At 47.5% G+C, this 24,364-nt stretch overlaps 1 protein-coding gene across 2 annotated transcripts in view; it reads right to left on the reverse strand.

The window, feature by feature from the left end:
- Positions 1-8,233: 8,233 nt before the first annotated feature.
- MYLK2 (myosin light chain kinase 2) overlaps positions 8,234-24,364 on the reverse strand; it is a 47,275-nt gene continuing 31,144 nt past the window's right edge. For both annotated transcript variants that reach the window (XM_060692703.2, XM_060692702.2), the window contains exons 8-12: positions 20,049-20,119; positions 18,388-18,516; positions 17,455-17,607; positions 14,895-15,027; positions 8,234-9,072 (exon numbers count right to left, since the gene is read on the reverse strand). In XM_060692703.2, coding sequence (XP_060548686.2) covers positions 8,992-9,072; positions 14,895-15,027; positions 17,455-17,607; positions 18,388-18,516; positions 20,049-20,119 — 567 coding nt within the window. In that variant the 3' untranslated portion in view covers positions 8,234-8,991. The remainder of the gene's footprint in view (positions 9,073-14,894; positions 15,028-17,454; positions 17,608-18,387; positions 18,517-20,048; positions 20,120-24,364) is intronic.

Genomic DNA, 24,364 nt, shown 5'->3' on the forward strand with positions numbered 1-24,364 from the left:
TCCCTCCCTCCCTTTTTTCCTTCCTTCCCACATCATCTGCAGGGAGCAAGATTGAGAACATATGCAAAGGATTTTTGAAAAAATAAGTGACGTCCAGATTCTCCCCCATAGCTCTCAGGCCCCTTGCCAACTTGCACAAAACCTCCTTCTTTCTTTCTTTCTTTCTTTCTTTCTTTCTTTCTTTCTTTCTTTCTTTCTTTCTTTCTTTCTTTCTTTCTTTCTTTCTCTTTCTTTCTTTCTTTTTCTTTCTTTCTTTCTTTCTTTCTTTCTTTCTCTTTCTTTCTTTCTTTCTTTTTCTTTCTTTCTTTCTTTCTTTCTTTCTTTCTTTCTTTCTCTCTCTCTCTCTCTCTCTCTCTCTCTCTCTCTCTCTCTCTCTCTCTCTCTCTCTCTCTCTCTCTCTCTGTCTGACTCTGGCAGGAAGGATTTCCAGAGGTCTCCTGACCTCCCCATCCCTGTTAATTAAGAGCAGGGAGGCAGCTGGCCCAGACATCTGGGAAGGGATCTACACAGGTTCTTTAGCCAAGATCCCCCCCCCCAAAAAAAGGGGGTGGGGAAGCTGCGAGAAGTTAAGGAAGAAGCAGCCCTGAAGATCTTCCTCAACTCCCACAGCCACATTTGAACCTCTCCTTGTGGGAAAGCCTGCCTCTCCTGAGCTTCTGCTCCAAGACTTTCCTTGGTCAATCCGTCAGATAAGAATTAGAACATAACAGTTGGACGCGTCTGTGAAGAAGAGGAAGCTTCTTGGATGAGAATCAAAACATCTTCAAGCAAAAAACAAAGGAAGTCCAGCTGCCTTTTCCAAAAGCACCTTTGGGACAACAGAATTGGAAGGGACCTCAGAGGTCTTCTAGTCCAGCCCCAACTCAAGCAGGAGACTCTACACCAGAGGTGGGTTTCAGCAGGTTCTGACCAGTTCTGGAGAACCGGTAGCGGAAATTTTGAGTAGTTTGGAGAACCGGTGGTAAAAATTCTGACTGGCCCCGCCCGCATCTATTCTCTGCCTCCCGAGTCCCAGCTGATCGGGAGGAAATGGGGATTTTGCAGCATCCTTCCCCTGCCACGCCCACCAAGCCACGCCCACAGAACCGGTATTAAAAAAAAATTGAAACCCACCACTGCTCTACACCATTCCGAACAAATGGTTGTTTAATCTCTTCTTAAAAGCTTTCAGTGATGGGGCACCCACAACTTCTGGTGGCAAGCAGTTCCACTGATTAATTAATTTATTATTATTAATTAATTTAATTAATTAATTTAATTAAATTAAACTAATTAATTAAATTTCTCCTGAGTTCTAAGTTGCTTCTCTCCTTGATTAGTTTCCATCCGTTGCTTCTTCTCCTGCCTTCAGGTGCTTTGGAGAACAGCTTGACTCCCTCTTCTTTGGGGCAGCCCCTGAGATATTGGAAGATGCTATCCTGTCTCCCCTGGTCCTTCTCTTCATCAAACTAGACATGCCCAGTTCCTGCAACCGTTCTTCGTATGTTTTAGCCAGTGGTGAAATGTAAAATAAAACCAATTTCACTTTTCATCAAAAAAAATCACTTTTAGAAGTCTGGTTGAAAAGGCGTATATATATCTGGGGTCCTTTTCTGTAAAGATGTATTTTTGCTGGGAGGACCCAGACTTGATTTAACCATGGTTCCTAATAAAACCCTTCTTTGTGTACGATTTTCATGACTGTACAGGTAGTCCTCGACTTATAACGGTTTCATTTAGTAACCATTGAAAGTTACAATGGCGCTGAAAAAAGTGACTTATGACTTTTTTTCACACTTATGGCCATCGCAGCATTCCTGTGGTCACACATGATCAACATTTGGAGGCTTGGCAACTGGCATGTACTTATGACAGTTGCAGTGTCCCGGGGTCTCACTTATGACCATTTTTCACACTTACGACCTTTGCAACATCCCCAGGGCCACGGGATTTGCATTTTGGATGCTTGACAGACTGACTCACATTTATGATGGTTGCAGTGTCCCGGGGGTCACATGATCCCCTTTTGCGACCGTCTGACCAACGAAGTCAATGGGGAAGCCAGATTCGCTTAACGACAATGCTACTGACTTAGCAACTGCAGTGATTCACTTAGCAACGGTGGCAAGAAAGATCGCAAAAGGGGACCAAACTCACTTCATGACTGTCTCGTTTAGCAACAGAAATGTTGGGCTCAGTGGTCGGAAAAGTGCTGTCTCTTTTTTTTTGTGAGAAGCAACTGGACTTTTTGGTTTTTCTTTGAAGACGTTTCGCTTCTCCTCTGAGAAGCTTATCCGGCTCTTATGTTTTTGCTCAGAGTGGAAGAAGCTTCTCGGAGGAGAAGCGAAACGTCTTCAAAGAAAAACCAGGAAGCCCAGTTGCCTCTTGCAAAAAAACAGCACCTTTGGGGCAGAGGCTCCATAGACCTTTGTGGTCGTAAGTCGAGGACCACCTGTAGCCCAGGGGTGAAACGTAAAATTTGTTACTACCAGTTCTGTGGGCGTGGCTTGGTGGGGGGGGGGTAATGTGACTGGGTGGGCGTGGCCAACTTTTTTTTAAAAAAAAAAACTTTTCAAAGCATTTTTTCTAATGCTTTGAAAAGCCTCTGTGCCGATCAGGCAACTCAGCTGGGATCGTCAGAGGCTTTTATAAGCATTTTTTTTTCTACAACCTCTTCGGCCAAGAGGTTGCAGAAAAAAAATGCTTTGAAAAAGCCTCTGACGATCCCAGCTGAGCTGCGGGATCATCAGAGGCTTTTTTTTTTTTTTTTTTTTACTTTTAAAAAAGAGGTTGTAGAAAAAATGCTTTTAAAAGTAAAAAAAAGAAAAAGCCTCTGATGATCGCGCGGCTCAGCTGGGCATGGTAGGAGTGGGGGGCAGGGATTTTTGCTACCGGTTCTCCGAACCACCCGCCTCCATCGCTACCGGATCGGGCGATCCGGTCCGAACCGGGAGCATTTCACCCCTGCCTGTAGCCCAACATTTCCTCCCAGCATTTTCCAAATTTTCCGTTGAGTGAAACTGCCGGATCTGGCCTAGCCAGAGGAGAAAAAAGAACAAACTTTGCACGCCGTTTAAACGACGGATCCTGGATTGCTTCCTTCCAACTGTGAAATCGGGCGGGCTCATCTCCTGACCCATACTTGCTCCAGAGGGGCCGATGCGGGAGCCAAGCCCTACAGCCGTTGTAGGAGAGAGAGCGTCGTAATGGCTTGTCCTCAAAAACAGTTCGAATCGCCCCATTCAGGCATGGGCCCCGATGGAAGGAAAACTCCCAATTCCTGCTGGGAAGGAATCTATTCCTGCTGGCTTTGGAACCGGATGCATTGAAATAGGGAACAAAGATGCTCGGTTTTATCTCTGGTAGAGAGCCATTTCTTGGGTCTTCTCCAACTGGAGGCTGACCTTAGGCTAACGGAGAAGAAGAGACCCTGTGCATACAGCAGTTCCTGTCTGTTGGTGGTCAGCTCTCCGGCAGACCTTGCAAATGGCCAGGAGGACGAAGAGGAGGAGGAGGAGGAAGAGGAAATGGAGTGCAGATGGTCTCCATTAAGCAGCTCATTGGGCTCGCCCATTGCAGCGCTTCCTTCAAGGGGCAAAGAGCTTCTCGGTGCCAAGAGCTCTGGACAACGAGGGTTTCCTCCTTCCTTGCCCCCTGCCCATCTGCTGGGGAGCTCACTTCCTGTACTGCAGCCTGCCCAGAGCCAAGAAGACCCTCCCCTCCCCAGCCCTCCATTTCCTGCCCCAAGATCAGTTTCCCCCGCTGGTTTCTCCTGGCCTTTGGAGTGATGGACAAGGAGGAAAGGGAAGGGAAGAGAAGGGGAGGGAAAAAGAAAAGGAAAAGGAAAAGGAAAAGAAAAAGGAAAAGGAAAAGGAAAGGAAAGGAAAGGAAAGGAAAGGAAAGGAAGATAGAAGGGAAGGGAAGGGAAGGGAAGGGAAGGGAAGGGAAGGAAAGGAAAGGAAAGGAAAGGAAAGGAAAGGAAAGGAAAGGAAAGGAAAGGAAAGGAAAGGAAAGGAAAGGAAAGGAAGAAGGAAAGGAATGGAAGATGGAAGGGAACGGAAGGGAAGGGAAGGGAAGGGAAGGGAAGGAGGAAAGGAAAGGAAGAAGGAAAGGAAAGGAAAGGAAAGGAAGAAGGAAAGGAAAGGAAGAAGGAAAGGAAAAGAAAGGAAGGGAAAGGAAAAGAAAAGAAAAGAAAAGAAAAGAAAAGAAAAGAAAAGAAAAAGGAAGACAGAACGGAAGGGAAGGGAAGGGAAGGAAGAAGGAAAGGAAGATGGAAAGGAAAGGAAGAAGGTAAGGAAAAGAAAGGAAAAGAAAGGAAAGGAAAGGAAAAGAAAAGAAAAGAAAAGAAAAGAAAAGAAAAAGGAAGACAGAACGGAAGGGAAGGGAAGGGAAGGGAAGGAAGAAGGAAAGGAAGATGGAAAGGAAAGGAAGAAGGTAAGGAAAAGAAAGGAAAAGAAAGGAAAGGAAAGGAAAAGAAAAGAAAAGAAAAGAAAAAGGAAGACAGAAAGGAAGGGAAGGAAAGGGAAGGAAAGGAAGATGGAAGGGAAGGAAGAAGGAAAGGAAGAAAGAAAGGAAGAAGGAAAGGAAGAAAGAAAGGAAAGGGTTGGTAGGGTGGCTATGATATCCTAGATGGCTGTGAAAGTTGGGCCTTTCAAAAATCAAGACAGGAAGACAATCGGTTGAGCTGGGGTGCTGGAGAAGGCGCCTGCGTGTTCCTTGGACACCAAAGGGGACTAACAAGCAAACACCAGACGTGTCCCTGGAAGGCAAACCCACAAAAGCTGCATCTCACTTATTTTGGCCATGTCATTTGTGGGGGAGAATCGTCTGTAGAAAGCAATGGCATTGGGAAGAATCAGCGGTTAAATTGGCTGTGCCAACAACCGTTGTCGATTGTGGGACCTTCCTTGGCCACTTTGCATTTTAATTTGTACATTTGTGTACAGTGAGGCGTAGCTATGGGGGACGTAGCTTCCTATGTTCCCCCATATCTAAAAACAATTGTGAAAGTTGGACCTTAAGAAAGCAAGACAGGAAGAAAAGTTTTGAGCGGAGGTGCTGGAGAAGGCGCCTGCGTGTTCCTGGGACAGCAAAAGGGGCTGACCAGGTGGCTCAGTGGCTAAGACACTGAGCTTGTCAATCAGAAAGGTTGGCAGTTCAGCAGTTCGAATCCCTAGTACAGGTTTCCTGCGTGAGCAGGGGGTTGGACTAGATGACCTCAACGGTCCCTTCCAACTCTTGTTATTGTTAAGAAGCAGGTATGGAGCATATGACACCAGACATGTGTTGGCCAGGCAAGGAACAAGGGATGGAAACTGATCAACGAGAGATTCAACCACATTTCAATTTCTTATTCGATTAATATTTATACCTATTTCATCATTTGTGTACATTTTTATAATAAACTCACTTTTTCTCTTTTACTCCACCCCCCTTCTCCTTTTTCCTTTTACCCAGGCATGAGAATAGAGATAAATAGAAAATTGGGGCTGCTCAAACACCATTCTAGACTGAACTGGAGCCTGAATAGCTCAACAGACTAAGCATTGTAATTTAACACCTGCTGCCTGCAATTACTGCAGGTTCGAATCTCGCCAGGCTCAAGGTTGACTCAGCCTTCCATCCTTTCTAAGGTGGGTAAAATGAGGACCCAGATTGTGGGGGCAATAAGCTGACTTTGTATGAATATACAAAAGGATGAAGGCTATTGCTTAACGCACTGTAAGCCGCCCTGAGTCTCCGGAGAAGGGCGGCATATAAATCAAATTTTTAAAAAAAACTGAAAAAGGAAACAACAAGAGAGAGGGGAAGGAGTAGGGAGAGGAGAGAGAGAGGAAGGGAGAAGAGAGGAGAGGAGAGGGAGAGAGAGAGAGAAGAAAGGGAAAAGGTGAGGAAGAAAAGGGAGGGGAAAGAGGAGTAGAAGAGAAGGTTAGAAGGGGGGAAGAAGAGAGGAGTGGGGAAAAGGAAGGGGAAGTAGGAAAGAGAAGGAGAGGAAGAACGAAGAAAGTAGGAGGAGAGAGAGGAAGGAAGAGAAGGGGAGGAGAAGAAGAAAGGTTGTAGCAAAATAAAGAAGGGTAAATGATAAAAGAGCAGCCCCGAATAAGCAAAGATTGAAAGTTAAGACGAATGGAAAATGGTGGATAAATGACTGTTGATGTAAATATGTGTATGAGAAATAAAAATAAAAACTTTTTTGGGGGGGGAAAAAAAGGAGAGATTCGACCAGTGGTGAAATCTGGATCTGTTAGAACAGCAGTGGGTGGGTGGGTGGGGTTGAAATCAGCTGTGGTGTGAGATCTTGGGAACCTTTTAAAAAAGTTTTCTAAAGCATTTTTTACTACCGGTTCAGGCGAATTGGCCCAAACTGGTAGCATTTCATCCCTGGATTCAACCTAGAAATAAGGAGGAATTTGCTGACAGTGAGAACAATCAACCCATGGAAGAGAAGTTGCCTTCGGAAGTTGTGGGAGCTTCATCACTGGAGGCTTTCAAGAAGAGACTGGACTGCCGTCTGTCAGAAATGGTGTAGGGTCTCCTGCCTGGCCGGGGGGTTGGACTAGATGACCTCCAAGGTCCCTTCCAAGTCTGTTATTCTGAGTTTTCCCAGAAACAGTTTTAATCTGTTATTATGTCACTGGAAGGCAAAAAAAAAAAATCACAAAACGGTGACTTCATTTATTTTGGCCGTGTGATGCAGGGGAATTCTCTGGAGAAAGCAATTTTGTTGGGAAGACTTAGCGGTAAAAGGCAACCAGGCCGGCCAAAGAACTCGGTGGCTGGACAATGTCAAAGCTGACACCGGCCAGAGCTTCGGAAAATTCAAAGAAGCAGCGCAAGAAGATCGGGAGGCGTGGAGAGACCACCTGGCCTACAGAATCAACAGGAGTCAGTCACGTCTGAATGGAGAACATCATCTTTAGAAAGGTAGAATAGAACAGAGTTGGAAGGGACCTTGGAGGTCTTCTAGTCCAACCCCCTGCTTAGGCAGGAAACCCTACACCACTTCAGACAAATGGTTATCTAATCTCTTCTTAAAAATTTCCAGTGTTGGAGCATCCACAAATTCTGGTGGCAAGCAGTTCCACTGGTTAATTGTTCTCACTGTCAGGAAATTTCTCCTTAGTTCCAGGTTGCTTCTCTCTTTGATTCATTTCCACCCATTGCTTCTTGTCCTACCCTCAGGGGCTTTGGAGAATAGGTTGACCCCCAACTCTTCTTTGGGGCAGCCCCTGAGATATTGGAAGACTGCTATCATGTCACCCCTGGTCCTTCTTTTAATTAAAGTAACAGAACAGTAATAACAGAGTTGGAAGGGACCTTGGAGGTCTTCTAGTCCAACCCCCTGCTTAGGCAGGAAACCCTACACCACTTCAGACAAATGCTTATCCAACATCGTCTTAAAAAGTTCCAGTGTTGGAGCACCCACAACTTCTGGTGGCAAGCAGTTCCACTGGTTAATTGTTCTCACTGTCAGAAAATTTCTCCTTAGTTCCAGGTTGCTTCTCTCCTTGATTAGTTTCCACCCATTGCTTCTTGTCCTGCCCTCAGGTGCTTTGGAGAATAGCTTGACTCCCTCTTCTCTGGGGCAGCCCCTGAGATATTGGAAGATTGCTATCATGTCTCCCCTGGTCCTTCTCTTCATTAGACTGGACATACCCAGTTCCTGCAACTGTTCTTCATATGTTTTTGCCTCCAGTCCCCTAATCATCTTGGTTGCTCTTCTCTGCACTCTTTCTAGAGTCTCAATATCTTTTTTACATCGTGGCGACCAAAACTGATGCAGTATTCAAAGTGTGGCTTTACCAAGGCCTTATAAAGTGGTATTAACACTTCACGGGATCTTGATTCTATCCCTCTGTTGATGCAGCCTAGAACTGTGTTGGCTTTTTTGGCAGCTGCTGCCCACGGCTGGCTCCTATTTGAATGGCTGCCCACTAGGACTCCAAGATCCCTCTCACAGTTACTACTTTTGAGAAAGGTACCACCTATACAGTACCTGTGCATTTTATTTTTCTTGCCTAAATGCAGAACCTGACTTGAATTTCATCATCTTTTTACCCTTTGGAGGAGGTAGGGAGAGGGGTTTGGGGGGGGCCTCCAGGTGGCCCTTTCAAGGAGGAAGAACCTTTTGGGGACCCTCCTAGCTCAGAAGAGAGACTCTGTCCAGGGTTGAGGAGGTGCTTGTGGGTGGGGAGGGGTCAGGCAGGGCTGAATTTCCCTAAGCTCGGTCCACCAGTAACATTTCCACTCCAAATTTAAGCAAAGAAACCATTTTACAAAGGAGGAAAAAGCAGGAGAAATTCTCCCTGGAGGGAAAAACAGGCAAGCATGGGTTGGGTAGCCAAAATTCCAACAGTCCTTTGTCATCGTCCCCCCCCCAGCTGCCCCCCCCCTCTGCCCAAAAGCAAAACCATGGCAGGTACCATCTGCGGGATACAAGAGTCCAGGTTTCAAAAACGAACTTCTTTGGGGTAACTTCCAACAGGAGAGATGCCTACCAAGCAGGGATGGCAGGACCCTCTTCCGCTTGGATGACCCAACATCCGTCTAGATGTCCCAAGTGGAACCCGGCTCCCTGCGGTGAGGGAAGAGGGTCCTTTAAGCAGCCAGAGCTCTGGCAAAAGGTGCATGGATGGCGCAGTGCGCAAGGAGAAGCAGCCTCCAGCGGAGCATTGAGTCCTAATGAGTTCTCAGCAGGAACATCCTTCGAAGCGGGCTTGGGAGTGGCGAGGCTCAAGTCAGCAGAGAGAGAGAGAGAGAGGGGAAGGGGCTCACCTGCCCAGGTAGGCAGAGGCAGGAGACCGGGCAGGCTTTGTACGGAGAGGGGAGCATCTCTGCACCACAAGGTCCCATGCTCCGGGGCCCCTGCCGAACAGTCCCCGCTACACAATCCCTGAATGGCAGGGCACAACAAACGCAATTCGGTCCCAAGCTTCGGGTTGGTGGTCTCCCCCGTTCTTCTTTTGCTCGGTACCGTGTCCTCCCACCCCCCACCCCCCACCACTCCCCAGTTCAGACCCCGAGCGCTGTCAGGGATCCGGAGCTGGTGATTTTCTTGAATCGGTTGGCAGCACAAACGCCAATGAAGTTTTTCTGTTGGAAGGAAACAGGACAATGAGAAGCAGAAGAAGAGAATATCGGTCGCTCGGGTTATATGCTCTCGGAGCTTGGTTATTTCTTGCAGACGTCTCGTGACCCAGCTAGGTAATATCATCAGTGCTAGAAGGGAGGGGGATATGTTGAGGAAGAGGAGGAGGAGGAGGAGAAGGAGGAGGAGGAGGAGGAGGAGGAGGAGGAGGAGGAGGAGGAGGAGGAGGAGGAGGGGGAGGAGGAGAACTGTGGGGTACCTGGAGCTCTCTGAATTTATTTTTTTATTTTTTATTTTATTTCGAATTTATATACCGCACCTTCTCCCGAGGGACTCAGGGCGGTATACAGCCAGATAAAAACATACAATACAAACATTAAAAACAATTAAAAAGATATATATTAATTTGGCCCCAATTTAAAATAACAAACCAATTAAAAATATTTAAAAAATATTTTGTGACCCAGCTAGGTAACATCATCAATGCTAGAAGGGAGTGGGGTATGTTGAAGAGGAGGAGGAGGAGGAGGAGGAGGAGAACTGTGTGATCCTTGGTGCTCTCTGAGTTTGTTTTCTCGCAGACATTTTATGACCCAACTAGGGAACATCATCAGGGCTAGAAGGGAGTAAAGTTTGCTCTTTGTTTTTTTTGTTTTTAAATTTGATTTATATGCCGCCCTTCTCCGGAGACTCAGGGCGGCTTACAATGCGTTAAGCAATAGCCTTCATACTTTTGTATATTTATACAAAGTCAGCTTATTGCCCCCACAATCTGGGTCCTCATTTTACCCACCTTAGAAAGGATGGAAGGCTGAAGCAACCTTGAGCCTGGTGAGATTCGAACTTACTAATTGCAGACAGCTGGAGTTAAATTACAATGCATTAGTGGCATAAGTGGCATTATGTATAAGTGGCTTGCAATCCAGCAGTAAGCAATAAATACCCCAATCAAGCAAACTACCAACTCAGACGAACAATCAAACGGGGAAAACAGCAGCCTCATCGAGGAACCAGCGAGAAGAAGACCCCACTCTCAGCAACGCTGACACGGCAAGCCACGTAAAGGACATAAAAAGGAGAGCAAACACCCCTCGCTTCCAGCATTGATGGTGTTACCTAGCTGGGTAATGAAACGCCTGCAAGAGAACAACAAAGATCAGAGAGCACCAAGGACCCCACAGTCCTCCTCCTTCCTCCTTCCCTCCTCTTCCTCTCCTTCCTTCCTTCCTTCCTTCCTTCCTTCCTTCCTTCCTTCCTTCCTTCCTTCCTTCCAGCACTGATGATGTTCCCTAGTTGGGTCATGAAACGTCTGCAAGAAAGCAGCCAAGCTCAGAGAGCACCAGGGACCCCACAGTTCTCCTCCTCCTCCTCCCCTCCTCTTCCTCTCCTTCCTTCCTTCCTTCCTTCCTTCCTTCCTTCCAGCACTGATGATGTTATCTAGATGGGTCATGAAACGTCTGCAAGAAAGCAGCCAAGCTCAGAGAGCACCAGGGACCCCACAGTTCTCCTCCTCCTCCTCCCCTCCTCTTCCTCTCCTTCCTTCCTTCCTTCCTTCCTTCCTTCCTTCCTTCCTTCCTTCCTTCCTTCCTTCCTTCCTTCCAGCACTGATGATGTTATCTAGATGGGTCATGAAACGTCTGCAAGAAAGCAGCCAAGCTCAGAGAGCACCAGGGACCCCACAGTTCTCCTCCTCCTCCTCCCCTCCTCTTCCTCTCCTTCCTTCCTTCCTTCCTTCCTTCCTTCCTTCCAGCACTGATGATGTTATCTAGATGGGTCATGAAACGTCTGCAAGAAAGCAGCCAAGCTCAGAGAGCACCAGGGACCCCACAGTTCTCCTCCTCCTCCTCCCCTCCTCTTCCTCTCCTTCCTTCCTTCCTTCCTTCCTTCCTTCCTTCCTTCCTTCCTTCCTTCCTTCCTTCCTTCCTTCCAGCACTGATGATGTTATCTAGATGGGTCATGAAACGTCTGCAAGAAAGCAGCCAAGCTCAGAGAGCACCAGGGACCCCACAGTTCTCCTCCTCCTCCTCCTCCTCCCTCCCTCCCTCCCTCCCTCCCTTCCTTTTCCTTCCTTCCTTCCTTCCTTCCTTCCTTCCTTCCTTCCTTCCTTCCTTCCTTCCTTCCTTCCTTCCTTCCTTCCTTCCTTCCTTCCTTCTAGCACTGATGATGTTCCCTAGTTGGGCCATGAAACGTCTGCAAGCCAACAAACAAGCTCAGAGACTATGAAGGACCCCCCAGGTCAATAGGAATCCAGGCACAGCTAGAAAAAAAATCAGATTACATCCCAAAAAAACCCTGCTTTCCAAGGAGAACTTCCAACGGAATCTCGGGGCAGAGGCGGGTGATGAAGGAGCATCCAATTCTGCAAATTGCAACTTGGCATTTTTAAAATCTACTTGGCAGATATTTTTTTTCTCGTCTCCCGGAGCTCTTAGGGAGGAAGGGGGAGCTGGCTTGGCCTTGAGTTTTGGGAGTTTGTCCAGGGAGAGAACTGAGATTTTTTTCCTGCCGTCTTTAAAAAAAAAAGAAAGAAGCAGATAGCATATTTCACGATGTGCTTATACTTATGCTCGACTTACGACCGTTTTATTTTAGTGACTGTCCGAAGTTAGAACGGCATTGAAAAAAAGTGACTCGGGACCGTTTTCCACACTTAACGACCGTTGCAGCTTCTCCCGTTGTCACATGATCCAAATTCAGATGCTCGGCAACTGGCATGGACTTATGACGGTTGCAGATATCCTGTGGTCTCCTTTTGCGACCTCACAGTCCATGGGGTAGCCAGATTCGCTTAACGACCATATGACTGACTCGACAACTGCAGCGACTCGCTTAACAACGGGGGCAAGGAAGGTCGTAAAATGGTGCAACGTTCTCTGAACAACTGTGGCACTTAGCAATGGAAGTTTTGGGCTCAATTGTCGTTGTAAGTAGAGGACCATCTGGATCAAAATTTGGCTGTTGAGTGGGACAGAAAGCCCTCAGGCCTGGCGAGTGGGAGCGGGGAGGTGGGGTCATTGCTGTGGATTTCTTTTTGGGACATTTTTGATGGCCGGGATTAAACCGTTTTGGGAGGTTTATTTAATAAGTTTGTGTGAAAGACGATCTAATTAGGTACAAAATCCAGAAATGAAGGATGAAGTCGGATGTAATATTTTTGGACCCGGGAGGCAAAATTGGAACCATTTTCACTTGTGTTCAACCCAAAATTCCTTTCCGGGGTCAGATGATGCAGAGAGCGTCGGTCCTTGCCAAATTCACATCAAAATTTGGCTGGGCAAAGCACTCGTTGGCCTACACTACAAGGTCATCGAGGACGGCCACTCATCCAGCCTCCGAGGAAATTCACATTTGCAAAACCTTACTTATAAAATAAGCAGTCAGCAAATATAGGGGTGTTTAACAGTGTTTCTTAACTTTGGCGGCTTCAAGATGTCTGGACTTCAACTCCCAGAATCCCCAAAGCTGCAGGAGTGGGCTTGAAGTCCCAGAATTCCCCTGGCCAGCATGAGTGGACTTCAACTCCCAGAATTCCCCTGGCCAGCAGGGGTGGACTTCAAATCCCAGAATTCCCCTGGCCAGCATGGATGGACTTCAACTCCCAGAGTTCCCCTGGCCAGCATGAGTGGACTTCAACTCCCAGAATTCCCTTGGCCAACATGGGTGGATTTCAACTCCCAGAATTCCCCTGGCCAACATGGATGGACTTCAACTCCCAGAATTCCCCTGGCCAGCATGGGTGGACTTCAACTCCCAGAATTCCCCTGGCCAGCATGAGTGGACTTCAACTCCCAGAATTCCCTTGGCCAACATGGGTGGATTTCAACTCCCAGAATTCCCCTGGCCAACATGGATGGACTTCAACTCCCAGAATTCCCCTGGCCAGCATGGGTGGACTTCAACTCCCAGAATTCCCCTGGCCAGCATGAGTGGACTTCAACTCCCAGAATTCCCTTGGCCAACATGGGTGGATTTCAACTCCCAGAATTCCCCTGGCCAACATGGATGGACTTCAAATCCCAGAATTCCCCTGGCCAGCATGGGTGGACTTCAACTCCCAGAATTCCCCTGGCCAGCATGAGTGGACTTCAACTCCCAAAATTCCCCTGGCCAACATGGATGGACTTCAACTCCCAGAATTCCCTTGGCCAACATGGGTGGATTTCAACTCCCAGAATTCCCCTGGCCAACATGGATGGACTTCAAATCCCAGAATTCCCCTGGCCAGCATGGGTGGACTTCAACTCCCAGAATTCCCCTGGCCAGCATGAGTGGACTTCAACTCCCAAAATTCCCCTGGCCAACATGGATGGACTTCAACTCCCAGAATTCCCCTGGCCAGCATGGGTGGATTTCAACTCCCAGAATTCCCCTGGCCAGCATGGGTGGACTTCAACTCCCAGAATTCCCCTGGCCAGCATGGGTGGACTTCAACTCCCAGAATTCCCCTGGCCAACATGGATGGACTTCAACTCCCAAAATTCCCCTGGCCAGCATGAGTGGACTTCAACTCCCAAAATTCCCCTGGCCAGCATGGGTGGACTTCAACTCCCAGAATTCCCCTGGCCAACATGGATGGACTTCAACTCCCAGAATTCCCCTGGCCAACATGGGTGGACTTCAACTCCCAGAATTCCCCTGGCCAACATGGGTGGACTTCAACTCCCAGAATTCCTCAGTCAGCATGGTTGGAAGTTCAACTCCCAGAATTCCCCTGGCCAGCACAGGTAAACAACTCCCAGAATCCCCTTGATAGCTACCATAGATGGATTTAACTCCCAGAAATCCCCAGCTAGCATAGATACAACAATTCCCACAATCCCCTGGCCAGCATGGGTGGACCGCAACTCCCAGAATTCCTCAGGCTAACATGGTTGGAGTTCAGCTCCCAGAATTCCCCAGAGAAGCACGAATGGAATCAACTTCCAGAATCCTCTAGAAAACGTAAGTGGGCTTCCACTCCCAGGATTCCACAGCCAGGAAGTTGCCTGAGGAATTCTGGGAACTGAAGTCCAGCCATGGTGGCTGGGGAATTCTGGGATTTGAAGTCCACCCATCTTCAAGTTGCCAAGGTGGAGAAACGCTGATTTATAGTACATAAAGAGGGTACAGAGGCCTTTCTAAGGGCAGCCACTCTGCTTCACTACAGAGACCGATGCAAAGTCCATTCCTGAATTCATTTTCCCAGAATGCCCCTCGGTTATAGCAAAAGTGAAACCGAAAGGAAGAAATTTAGGAGCGAAATTGGGAAAAAAAAAGGCAAACATGGATGAAACCACAGCCTTTGAGTCAAACCAGTCAAGAAGGCACCGCAAGGGTTGCAAATGTAGGTAGTCCTCAACTTACAACGGTTCGTTTAGTGACCGAAGTTACGACGGCACTGAAAAAAAATGACTTAGGGCCATTTTTCACCCGTAAGACCGTGGCAGCGTTCCCATGGTCACGTGATTTACATTGAAAACTGGCTCATATTTATGATGGTCGCAGTGTCCCCGGGTTATGTCATCTCCTTTTGCGACCGTCTGACAAGCAAAGTCAATAGGGAAGTCAGATTCACTTAACAACTTAAAAACTGCAGCGATTTGCTTAACAACCGGTGCCAAGGAAAGTCGTAAAACGAGGCAAAACCCATCTAACAAATTTTTCACTTAGCGACCTCAAATTTGGGGCTCAAATTTGGTGGTCGTAAGTCGAGGACTACTTGTAAAAAGCAGTTGGAGGGTCAATTCGACTCCACATGGCCGCCATCTTGACTTTTTCAACCACTCTGCATCTATACCCGCTCCGCAAAGCATCCGGGCCCCCTCTGCCCCTCCCAAACGGCCATTACCTTCCAGCGACGTCGCATGACGTATCTCCGGAGCAGAACCTGAGATTTGAGGCGTCGGTTGACTCGCTTCGCTTTGTCGGCCAGGTTGTTGAGCCAGGGGTGCTGGAGGCACTGGGCTGCACTCATCCTCCCACTGGGAGAAAGGGAGGAAAGAGAGGAGGAAGAAAAGAAGACATTAGAGGGTAGTCCTTGACTTACGACGGTTCGTTTAGTGGCCGTTCAAAGCGCTGAAAAAGGGACCTGGCTTGGGACCGTGTCTCAGAGTTGCCACCTTTGCAGCGTCCCCATGATCACTGTAGTGCTTGGCAACTGGCATGTACTTACGACGGTTGTCGTGTCCGAGGGTCGTGGGGTCACATTTTGCGACCTTCTGACAAGCAAAGTCGACGGGGGAAGCCAGATTCACTTAACGACCCCGTTCGTAACTTATCAACGGCAGTGATTCACTTAATAACTTGGCCGGAAAGGTCGTAGAACGGGGCGGAACTCACTTCACCAATGTCTCGCTTAACAACAGAAAGGCGGGGGCTCAATTGTGCTCGTTAAGTCGAGACTGCCGGTAGCAGCCTCCGGCGAGACAAAACCAGCATCTCAGGAGCGTTGCAGATGGCAAAGGAGTTTTCCAACATTTAATCCAGCTGGAGTGGCACAGCGGGCATCGATGCCACCTTCTGCCAGGCTCCCTTCTTTCTATCCGGGCACTTCTCTACGATACTGTGGCTCTTATTGTTATTTTAATGCAGGTTTAAAGTCACCAGGAAACTGGTAAACTTGTTGAGTTATAACGTTTGAGGACGTCGAGTCAGTTCTGTCTAGTGGTTAGGGCACCGGGCTAGGAAGTGGGAGGCAGTGAGTTCTAGTTCCGCCTTAGGGACGAAAGCTAGCTGGGGGACTTTGGGTAAATCACCAGGAGATTGTGAGTTCTAGTCCCATTTTAAACAAGAAAGGCAGCTGGGTGACTTTGGGCCAAACATCAGGAGACTGTGAGTTCTAGTTCCACCTCAGGCATGAAATTCAGCTAGGTGACTTTGGGCCAATCACTAGGAGATGGTGACCTCAGGCATGAAAGCTGGCTAAGTGACTGTGGACCAATCACCAGGAGACAGTGAGTTCTAGTCCCACCTCAGGCATGAAAGCTGATTGGGTGACTTTGGAGAGTGTGAGTTCTAGTTCCACCTCAGGCATGAAATTCAGCTGGGTGACTTTGGGCTAATCACCAGGAGACAGTGAGTTCTAGCCCTGCTTTAGGAACGAAAGCTAGCTGGGTGACTTTGGGTAAATCACCAGGAGTTTGTGAGTTCTAGTCCCATCTTAAACAAGAAAGGCAGCTGGGTGACTTTGGGCCAAACATCAGGAGACTGTGAGTTCTCGTTCTACCTCAGGCATGAAATTCAGCTGGGTGACTTTGGGCCAATCACTAGGAGATGGTGAGTTTTAGTATCACCTCAGGCATGAAAGCTGATTGGGTGACTTTGGGGAGTGTGAATTGTAGTCCCACCTCAGGCATGAAAGCCAGCTGAGTGACTTTGGGCCAATTACCAGGTGACAGTGAGTTCTAGCCCCACCTTAGGAACAAAACCTAGCTGGGTGACTTTGGGTAAATCACCAGGAGATTGTGAGTTCTAGTCCCATCTTAAACATGAAAGGCAGCTGGGTGACTTTCAACCAATCACCAGGAGACTGTGAATTCTAGTTCCACCTCAGGCATGAAATTCACCTGGGTGACTTTGGGCTAATCACTAGGAGATGGTGAGTTTTAGTACCACCTCAGGCATGAAAGCCGGCTAGGTGACTATGGACCAATCAGCAGGAGACTGTGAGTTCTAGTTCCACCTCAGGCATGAAATTCAGCTGTGACTTTGGGCTAATCACCAGGAGACAGTGAGTTCTAGTCCCATCTTAAACATGAAAGCTGGCTAGGTGACTATGGACCAATCAGCAGGAGACTGTGAATTCTAGTTCCACCTCAGGCATGAAATTCAGCTGAGTGACTTTGGGCCAATTACCAGGTGACAGTGAGTTCTAGTCCCACTTTAGGAACGAAAGCTAGCTGGGTGACTGGGTAAATCACCAAGAGATTGTGAGTTCTAGTCCCATTTTAAACAAGAAAGGCAGCTGGGTGACTTTTGGCCAATCACCAGGAGACTGTCAGTTCTAATTCCACCTCAGGCATGAAATTCAGCTGTGACTTTGGGCTAATCACCAGGAGATAGTGAGTTCTAGTCCCACCTCAGGCATGAAATTCAGCTGGGTGACTTTGGGCCAGTCCCTCTCCTCGGCCCAACCCATCTCACACGCTGACTGGAGAATTCTGGGACTTGAAGTCCACAAGTCTTAAAGTTAACCAAGATTGGATACCCGCGTTCTAAGGCAGGGGCTGGGGAATTCTGGGAGTTGAAGTCCGCCAGGCTTAAAGTTGCCAAGGTTGGAGACCCCTGTTCTAAGGCATTCAGGGTCGGTGAGCCAGACTTCTCCCTCTTGTGTTTAGCTACTGATTCTATGCTAACTCCCTGTTTGACTCCTCCGCCTATCTGGGAAGGTTGCTCTCCAAAGCACAGACCCTTTTTGCTTGATGATCAAGTTGGAGACGAAGTCCTTGGCTTCGTCCGAGATGCCCTCAAAGGCTTCCTCGTCGAAATACCACTCCGCCAACAGGACGTTGTTGAGAGTTTCTGTGTCGTTGTCCCCCAAGAAAGGAGAGAAACCACTCAGCCTGGAAGGGAGGACGAGAGAGAGAGAGAGAGAAAGAGAGAAGATGAGATCACGTTGTTTTTTTAGAATAGAATAGTGCTGGAAGGGACCCTGGAGGTCTTCTAGTCCATCCCCTTGCTCAACCAGGAGATCCTATACCATTTGAAACAGGTGGCACTCCAATCTCTTCTTAAAAGCCTCCATTGATGGAAGCACCCACAACTTCCGGTGGCCAGCCGTTCCACTGGTTAATTGTCCTCACTGTTAGGACGTCTCTCCTTAATTCCAGGTTGCTTCTCTCCTTGCTGAGTTTCCATCCATGGTTTCTTTTCCTGCCTTCTGATCATCGTCGTCTTTTAATGACCCCATAATCCCTTGTGTGGTGAAGTCTGGGCAACTGAGCTAGCAGAGTGTTTTACTGGCCGGATGCCTTTCCCTGTCTCCAGTACGGAGTTTTGTTCAGCAGATATATTCTCATTGTGCCCAGAGAGGGAAATATCTGCCTCTACTTAGGATCGAACTCGCAGCCTCCTGATTGTGAGGCGTCAGCTCCACCTCTAGGCCACCGCACCGGTCCCTCTTTTCCTGATGCTTTGGAAAATAATTTGACCCCCTCTTCTTTGGGGCAGCCCCTCAAATACTGGGATCCTGCCCTCATCTCATCTTTTCTCTAGACTGGCCCAACCCAATTTCTGCAACCGTTCTTCGTATGTTTGTTTTTTTTTCAGCTTTAGAGATTTTTGCAACGGGGTGCATGCTGCAAACCCCTAGATTTAGGCTCCTCCCCTGCACCCCAACTCACAGCATATATGCGATCACCCCCATGCTCCACATGTCGCTGCTGTAGGAGACGGGCTCATAGCTGACCACCTCTGGGGGCAGGAATTCCGGGGTGCCAAAGTTAACTTTTAGTTTTTCTCGGGGGTTGAACCTGGAATGGGGAGAAGAATTGGTACTGGTACGTTCGAACTAGACTTCTCCAATCCACCCTTTTCACACACACACACACACACACACACAAAACACACCTTACAGGTAAAGGTGCATCAAATAAGGACCCCCTAACCCAGGTCTGCAACCTTAAACACTCAAAGAGCCATTTGGACCCCTTTCCCACAGAAAAGAAAACACCGGGAGCTGACTATTTCTTGAGCTGCCAAAAAACTAGCATATGTAGTTGAATTAAACATTCTGTTTTCTTCTAGCACTGATGATGTTACCTAGTCAGGTCATGAAATGTTTGCAAGAAAAGAACCAAGCTCAGAGAGCGCCAAGGACCCCTGAGCCCCCTTCCTTCCTTCCTTCCTTCCTTCCTTCCTTCCTTCCTTCCTTCCTTCCTTCCTTCCTTCCTTCCCTCCCTCCCTCAAAATCAGTATTTTCCCCTGCCTTCTTCATTAAAGCCTGCCTGCCTGCCTGCCTGCCTGCCTGCCTGCCTGCCTGCCTGCCTTCCTTCCTTCCTGCCTTCCTTCCTTCCTTCCTTCCCTCCCTCCCTCCCTCCCTCAAAATCAGTATTTTCCCCTGCCTTCTACATTAAAGCATTCCTTTCTTCCTTCCTTCAAAATCAATATTTTTACCCTCCTTCTACATTAAAACCTTCCTTCCTTCCTTCCTTCCCTCCCTCCCTCAAAATCAGTATTTTCCCCTGCCTTCTTCATTAAAGCCTACCTTCCTTCCTGCCTTCCTTCCTTCCTTCCTTCCCTCCCTCCCTCCCTCCCTCAAAATCAGTATTTTCCCCTGCCTTCTACATTAAAGCATTCCTTCCTTCCTTCCTTCAAAATCAATATTTTACCCTCCTTCTACATTAAAACCTTCCTTCCTTTCTTCCTTCCTTCTTTCCTTCCTTCCTTCCCTCAAAATTAGTATTTTCCCCTGCCTTCTTCATTAAAGCCTACCTTCCTTCCTTCCTTCCTTCCTTCCTTCCTTCCTTCCTTCCTTCCTTCCTTCCTTCCCTCCCTCCCTCCCTCCCTCCCTCCCTCCCTCAAAATCAGTATTTTCCCCTGCCTTCTTCATTAAAGCATTCCTTCCTTCCTTCCTTCAAAATCAGTATTTTTTACCCTCCTTCTACATTAAAACCTTCCTTCCTTCCTTCTTTCCTTCCTTCCTTCCTTCCCTCAAAATCAGTATTTTCCCCTGCCTTCTACATTAAAGCCTTCCTTCCTTCCTTCCTTCCTTCCTTCCTTCCTTCCTTCCTTCCTTCCTCCCTCCCTCCCTCCCTCCCTCCCTCCCTCCCTTCCTTCCTTCCTTCCTTCTCCTCATCCTCCTCACTCCTTTCTAGCACTGACGATGTTACCGAGTCAGGTCCTGAAACGTCTGCAAGAAAGCCGCCAAGCTCCGAGAGCACCAAGGACCCCACGGAAGAGACCATGTTAGCGATGCTCGTGGACAGACCGAGAGAAACCAAAATTGGGTCTGTCCTTGGCACATGGTCAGAGGAAGCTCCGGCCTCCCTGATTCCCACATTACCTTCGGGCAAATCCGAAGTCAATGATCTTCACCATGTGGCCAGTGGCCGTCACACACAGGATGTTCTCGGGCTGCAGAGAAAGGAGAAAAGGGGTGTCCCCATGAGAGTGAATAGGCAGGTGTTTGGGGGGGTCAGGAGAGGAGAGGAAGCTGTTAAAAAAAGACAATTCTTCTCTAATGGTGATGTTAACATCAACAAAGAGATACTCCTCAATTGTTTTTACTGGGTATAACGATAGACTGTACAGCATTAGAGACTAAATTGATTCTGAACTTCATATCAGCAGCAAGGCTGTTGATAGCGCAATACTGGTAATGTAAATGAAGCGGGCTCTGATAGATGACCACTGGATAACTTTCTATTCACTCTATTCTAAAAAAGCAATGCATCCGGTTGGAAAAAGTACAAACTCAGCCAAAATCCTTTTGGTTCCTCTAGGAGGCCTCTAAGTTGTCAGAAGAAAGGAACCTTCTAATGACATACAGCTTAAAGGTTGGTTAGGTCAAGGGGATCCACATGAGTTAAAAGTTGTCTATCGTCAGAAGATGATTTGAGTCTATGCTTCAGTAACCTACAAAAAGAATTATAACTGTTTTGCAAAGAAACTCAGTAATTAGGAAATGTCAATTAAAAATGACAAATGTATATGACCATATGAATTGCTGAGTTAACAGAATCCTTTGTCTAGAAGGGTATAAAAACCATTGTACCTAATTTCTGTCTTTGTTCAACGCTTCATGTACAGAGCTTTGAACCTATTGCGCAATATATAATTTGTCTCTGATTAATCCAAAAGTTGTGTTTGTCTTATTAAATCCACAACACTGGAAGAAGGACTTTTTGCCTACTATTGAAGAGTGGACACTGAAAGCAACGAACTTAGCAGAAATGGCGAAAATCTCAGCGTACTTGAAGGACTATACACAAGAAAGATACGTATCGGAATGGAGAAGATGGATTGATTATATTCAAAATAAGTATCAGGCAAGAAAATATCAAATAGCTTATGAATGAACGTTAAGTACTAGAAGTATTATGTCATCTATAGTGGAGTTAAGGTTTCAGGGGGGGGATTTAGTAGTCTGAGGATAGATAGGATAATTTAGCTTATGATGGTTAATTGAAGTACCCTGTATTTTGCTCTGGGAAGTCTCAGGGGGGAGGGGAGGGAAAGGGTGGGGGGAATATTGGGGGGGAAGAAAAATCTTTTTTTTCTGTAAAACTTTTTAATAAGAAAAAAAAGAGAGAGACAGGCATTTGCCACGCGACATCTTAGACTTAACAACTGTCAATAAGAAAGACAAAAAATCTGGATGGTGGACATGGCAGGACCTGCAGACAGCAGAAGAGAAGAGGAAGAACTGGAGAAGATCTGTTGTGACTCCGACTCCCGAGCCTGTCCTAACAGAGGAAGAGGACTCAGAAGGTGATGAGGAGGAACTGATAAGGCCTCCCTCTCCAGGACCCTCCTCTCTGGCAATGCCTCAGGTTCCCTCCGAAGGCCAGGAGGAACAGCCTGGGATGTGCCAGGAGGAAAGCATATCGGAACAACAACAGATAGGGAGCAAGAATGATGAATCCTGGCTTGATCCCAGGCAGCGTCGGAGGGAGAAGCGTGCGCAGCAACGGAAGAGGTGTGGGAGGGCCAGAGATTGAGCTGAGCCACTGAGCCACACCCCACCAGGAATAGAAGTGGGTGGGATTGCTCTTCGGGCTTTGTGACGGACAAAGTTAAACCCTGAAAGTCACATCGTGATCTCTGAAATTCGGCTTGGATATATTTTGGACTGAACGTTGACTAAACTCTTGTCTCGTGGATAAATTGTTGCTCCTGGAATGGACTGAAGATAAGTCCTCTTCTGCTTTACGGGAGTGAAAATGGTCTTGGCAGGCATTCGGCAGTTTGCTGCCAAAACCTTGGTCTGCCAAGAGTTCTAATCTGTTTACCTAATAAAATATTGGCAGGCATGCTTGGTATTACGTTTGCCTGTGTGAGGAAGGGGGACAGAACAAGATCACAAAATGCAAAGACCCGCAAATACAAACAGAACAACTGTGGCAAAAGGAATAGAATAGAATAGAATAGAGCTGGAAGGGACCATGGAGGTCTTCTAGTCCAGCCCTCTGCTCGAGCAGGAGACCCAATACCATTTCAGACAAATCGTGGTCCAATCTCTTCTTGAAAACCTCCAGTGATGGAGCACCCACAACTTCTGGTGGCGAGCAGTTCCACTGGTTAATTGTCCTCACAGTTAGGAAGTTTCTCCTCAATTCCAGGTTGTTTCTCTCCTTGATTAGTTTCCATCCATTGTTCCTTGTCCTGCCTTCAGGTACTTTGGAGAATAGCTTGACCCCCTCTTCTTTGGGGCAGCCCCTCAAATACTGCTATCATGTCTCCCCTGGTCCTTCTTTTCTCTAGACTAAGCAAACCCATTCTTCATATCTTTTAGCCTCCAGTCCCCTAATCATCTTTGTTGCTCTTCTCTGAATTTCTTCCAAAGTGTCTACATCTTTTAAGTAGTATGGTGACCAATTCAGTTTAACAGAGTTGGAAGGGACCTTGTAGGTCATCTAGTCCAACCCCCCGCCCAAGCAGGAGACCCTACACCATTTCTGACAGATGGCAGTCTGGTCTCTTCTTGAAAGCCTCCAGTGATGAAGCTCCCACATCTTCTGAAGGCAACTTCTGTTCCATTGGTGGATTGTTCTCACTCTCAGAAAGTTCCTCCTTATTTCCAGGTTGAATCTCTCCTTGATCAGTTTCCATCCGTTGTTCCTTGTCTGGCCTTCAGGTGCTTTGAAAAATAAATTGACCCCCTTCCTCCTCTCTGGGGCAGCCCCTCAAATATTGGAAGATGCTCTCCTGTCTCCCCTGGTCCTTCTCTTCCCTAGACTAGCCATGCCCAGTTCCTGCAACCGTTCATCGTATGTTTGAGCCTCCAGTCCCCTCATCATCCTGGTTGCTCTTCTCTGCACTCTTCCTAGAGTCCCAACATCTTTTTTAATAGTGTGGTGACCAAAACTGGATGCAGGACTCTAGGTGTGGCCTTACTAAGGCTTTATAGAGTGGTATTAGCACCTCCTTTGATCTTGATTGTATCCCTCTGTTGATGCAGTTTAGGATTGCATTGGCTTTTTTGGCTGCCACCGGACAGGTCTCTTGGGTACAATCCCAAAACAACTGGAGCATCCCTTGAACACCGTCAACGTTGACAAAAATCCCTATCGGTCAATTGCAAAAAGGCAGCTCTACTTGGAACAGCTGACATCCTGCAATTATATCTTTAACGCAGTGGTGAAATCCAAATTTTTTTACTACCGGTTCTGTGGACGTGGCTTGATGGATGTGGTTTGGTGGGCGTGGCAGAAGAAGGATACTGCAAAATCTCCCTTCCCTTCCCACTCCAGGGGAAGAATACTGCAAAATCCCCATTCCCTTCCCACTCCAGGGGGAAGGATATTGCAAAATCTCCATTCCCACCCCATTCTGGAACCAGCCAGAGGTGGTATTTGCTGGTTCTCCGAATTGCTCAAGATTTCCGCTACCGGTTCTCCAGAACCTGTCAAAACCTGCTGGATTTCACCCCTGCTTTAACCCTATCGAACATTCATACCTGCCTATCCCATGTCCTTGGGAAGGACGTGATGTGGAGGACAAAACTCTCAAATTGAGTCTAAATATCTGGCTGACTGTGCGAGCCAACCATAATAATAATAATAATAATAATAATAATATCGGCATTGACAATATCACCATCAGTCAATTGCAGAAGGCGGCTGAACTACAACTGGCAATCCCAGGTCCTTGGGAAGGAGTTGATAGGTGGAAAGAAATGCCAACTCTGGTTGTGCCAGCAACCATAGTAATTCTATTCTCCAAAGCCCCTGAAGGCAGGACAAGAAGCAACGGATGGAAACTAATCAAGGAGAGAAGCAACCTGCAATTAAGGAGGAATTTCCAGACAGTGAGGACAATTAACCAGTGGAACTGCTTGCCACCAGAAGTTGTAGATGCTCAATCACTGGAGGTTTTCAAAAAGAGACTGGACAACCAAATCGTTTAGGGTTTACTGCTTGATTAGGGGTTGGACTAGAAGACCTCTAAGATCCCTTCCAACTCTCTTATTCTGTTATCCTTGCTGTTTTGAGCTGGGCAACACGATCTTTCAAGCCAGCACTCTAACATTTGCAGTAAAAACAGCCTGGTCCAATGGCAGCCTTCCTCTTTGACTGATCTCCCCTGGACCCCTCCTAGCAAGGGGTTTAAGGTTGCACCTCTGCTGGCCAGGTGATGTGGTTCCAGCTACAGGATCCC

The sequence above is a fragment of the Pantherophis guttatus genome, chromosome 3, assembly GCF_059756535.1.
Source record: "Pantherophis guttatus breed Tessera chromosome 3, ASM5975653v1, whole genome shotgun sequence".
NCBI lineage: Eukaryota > Metazoa > Chordata > Lepidosauria > Squamata > Colubridae > Pantherophis > Pantherophis guttatus.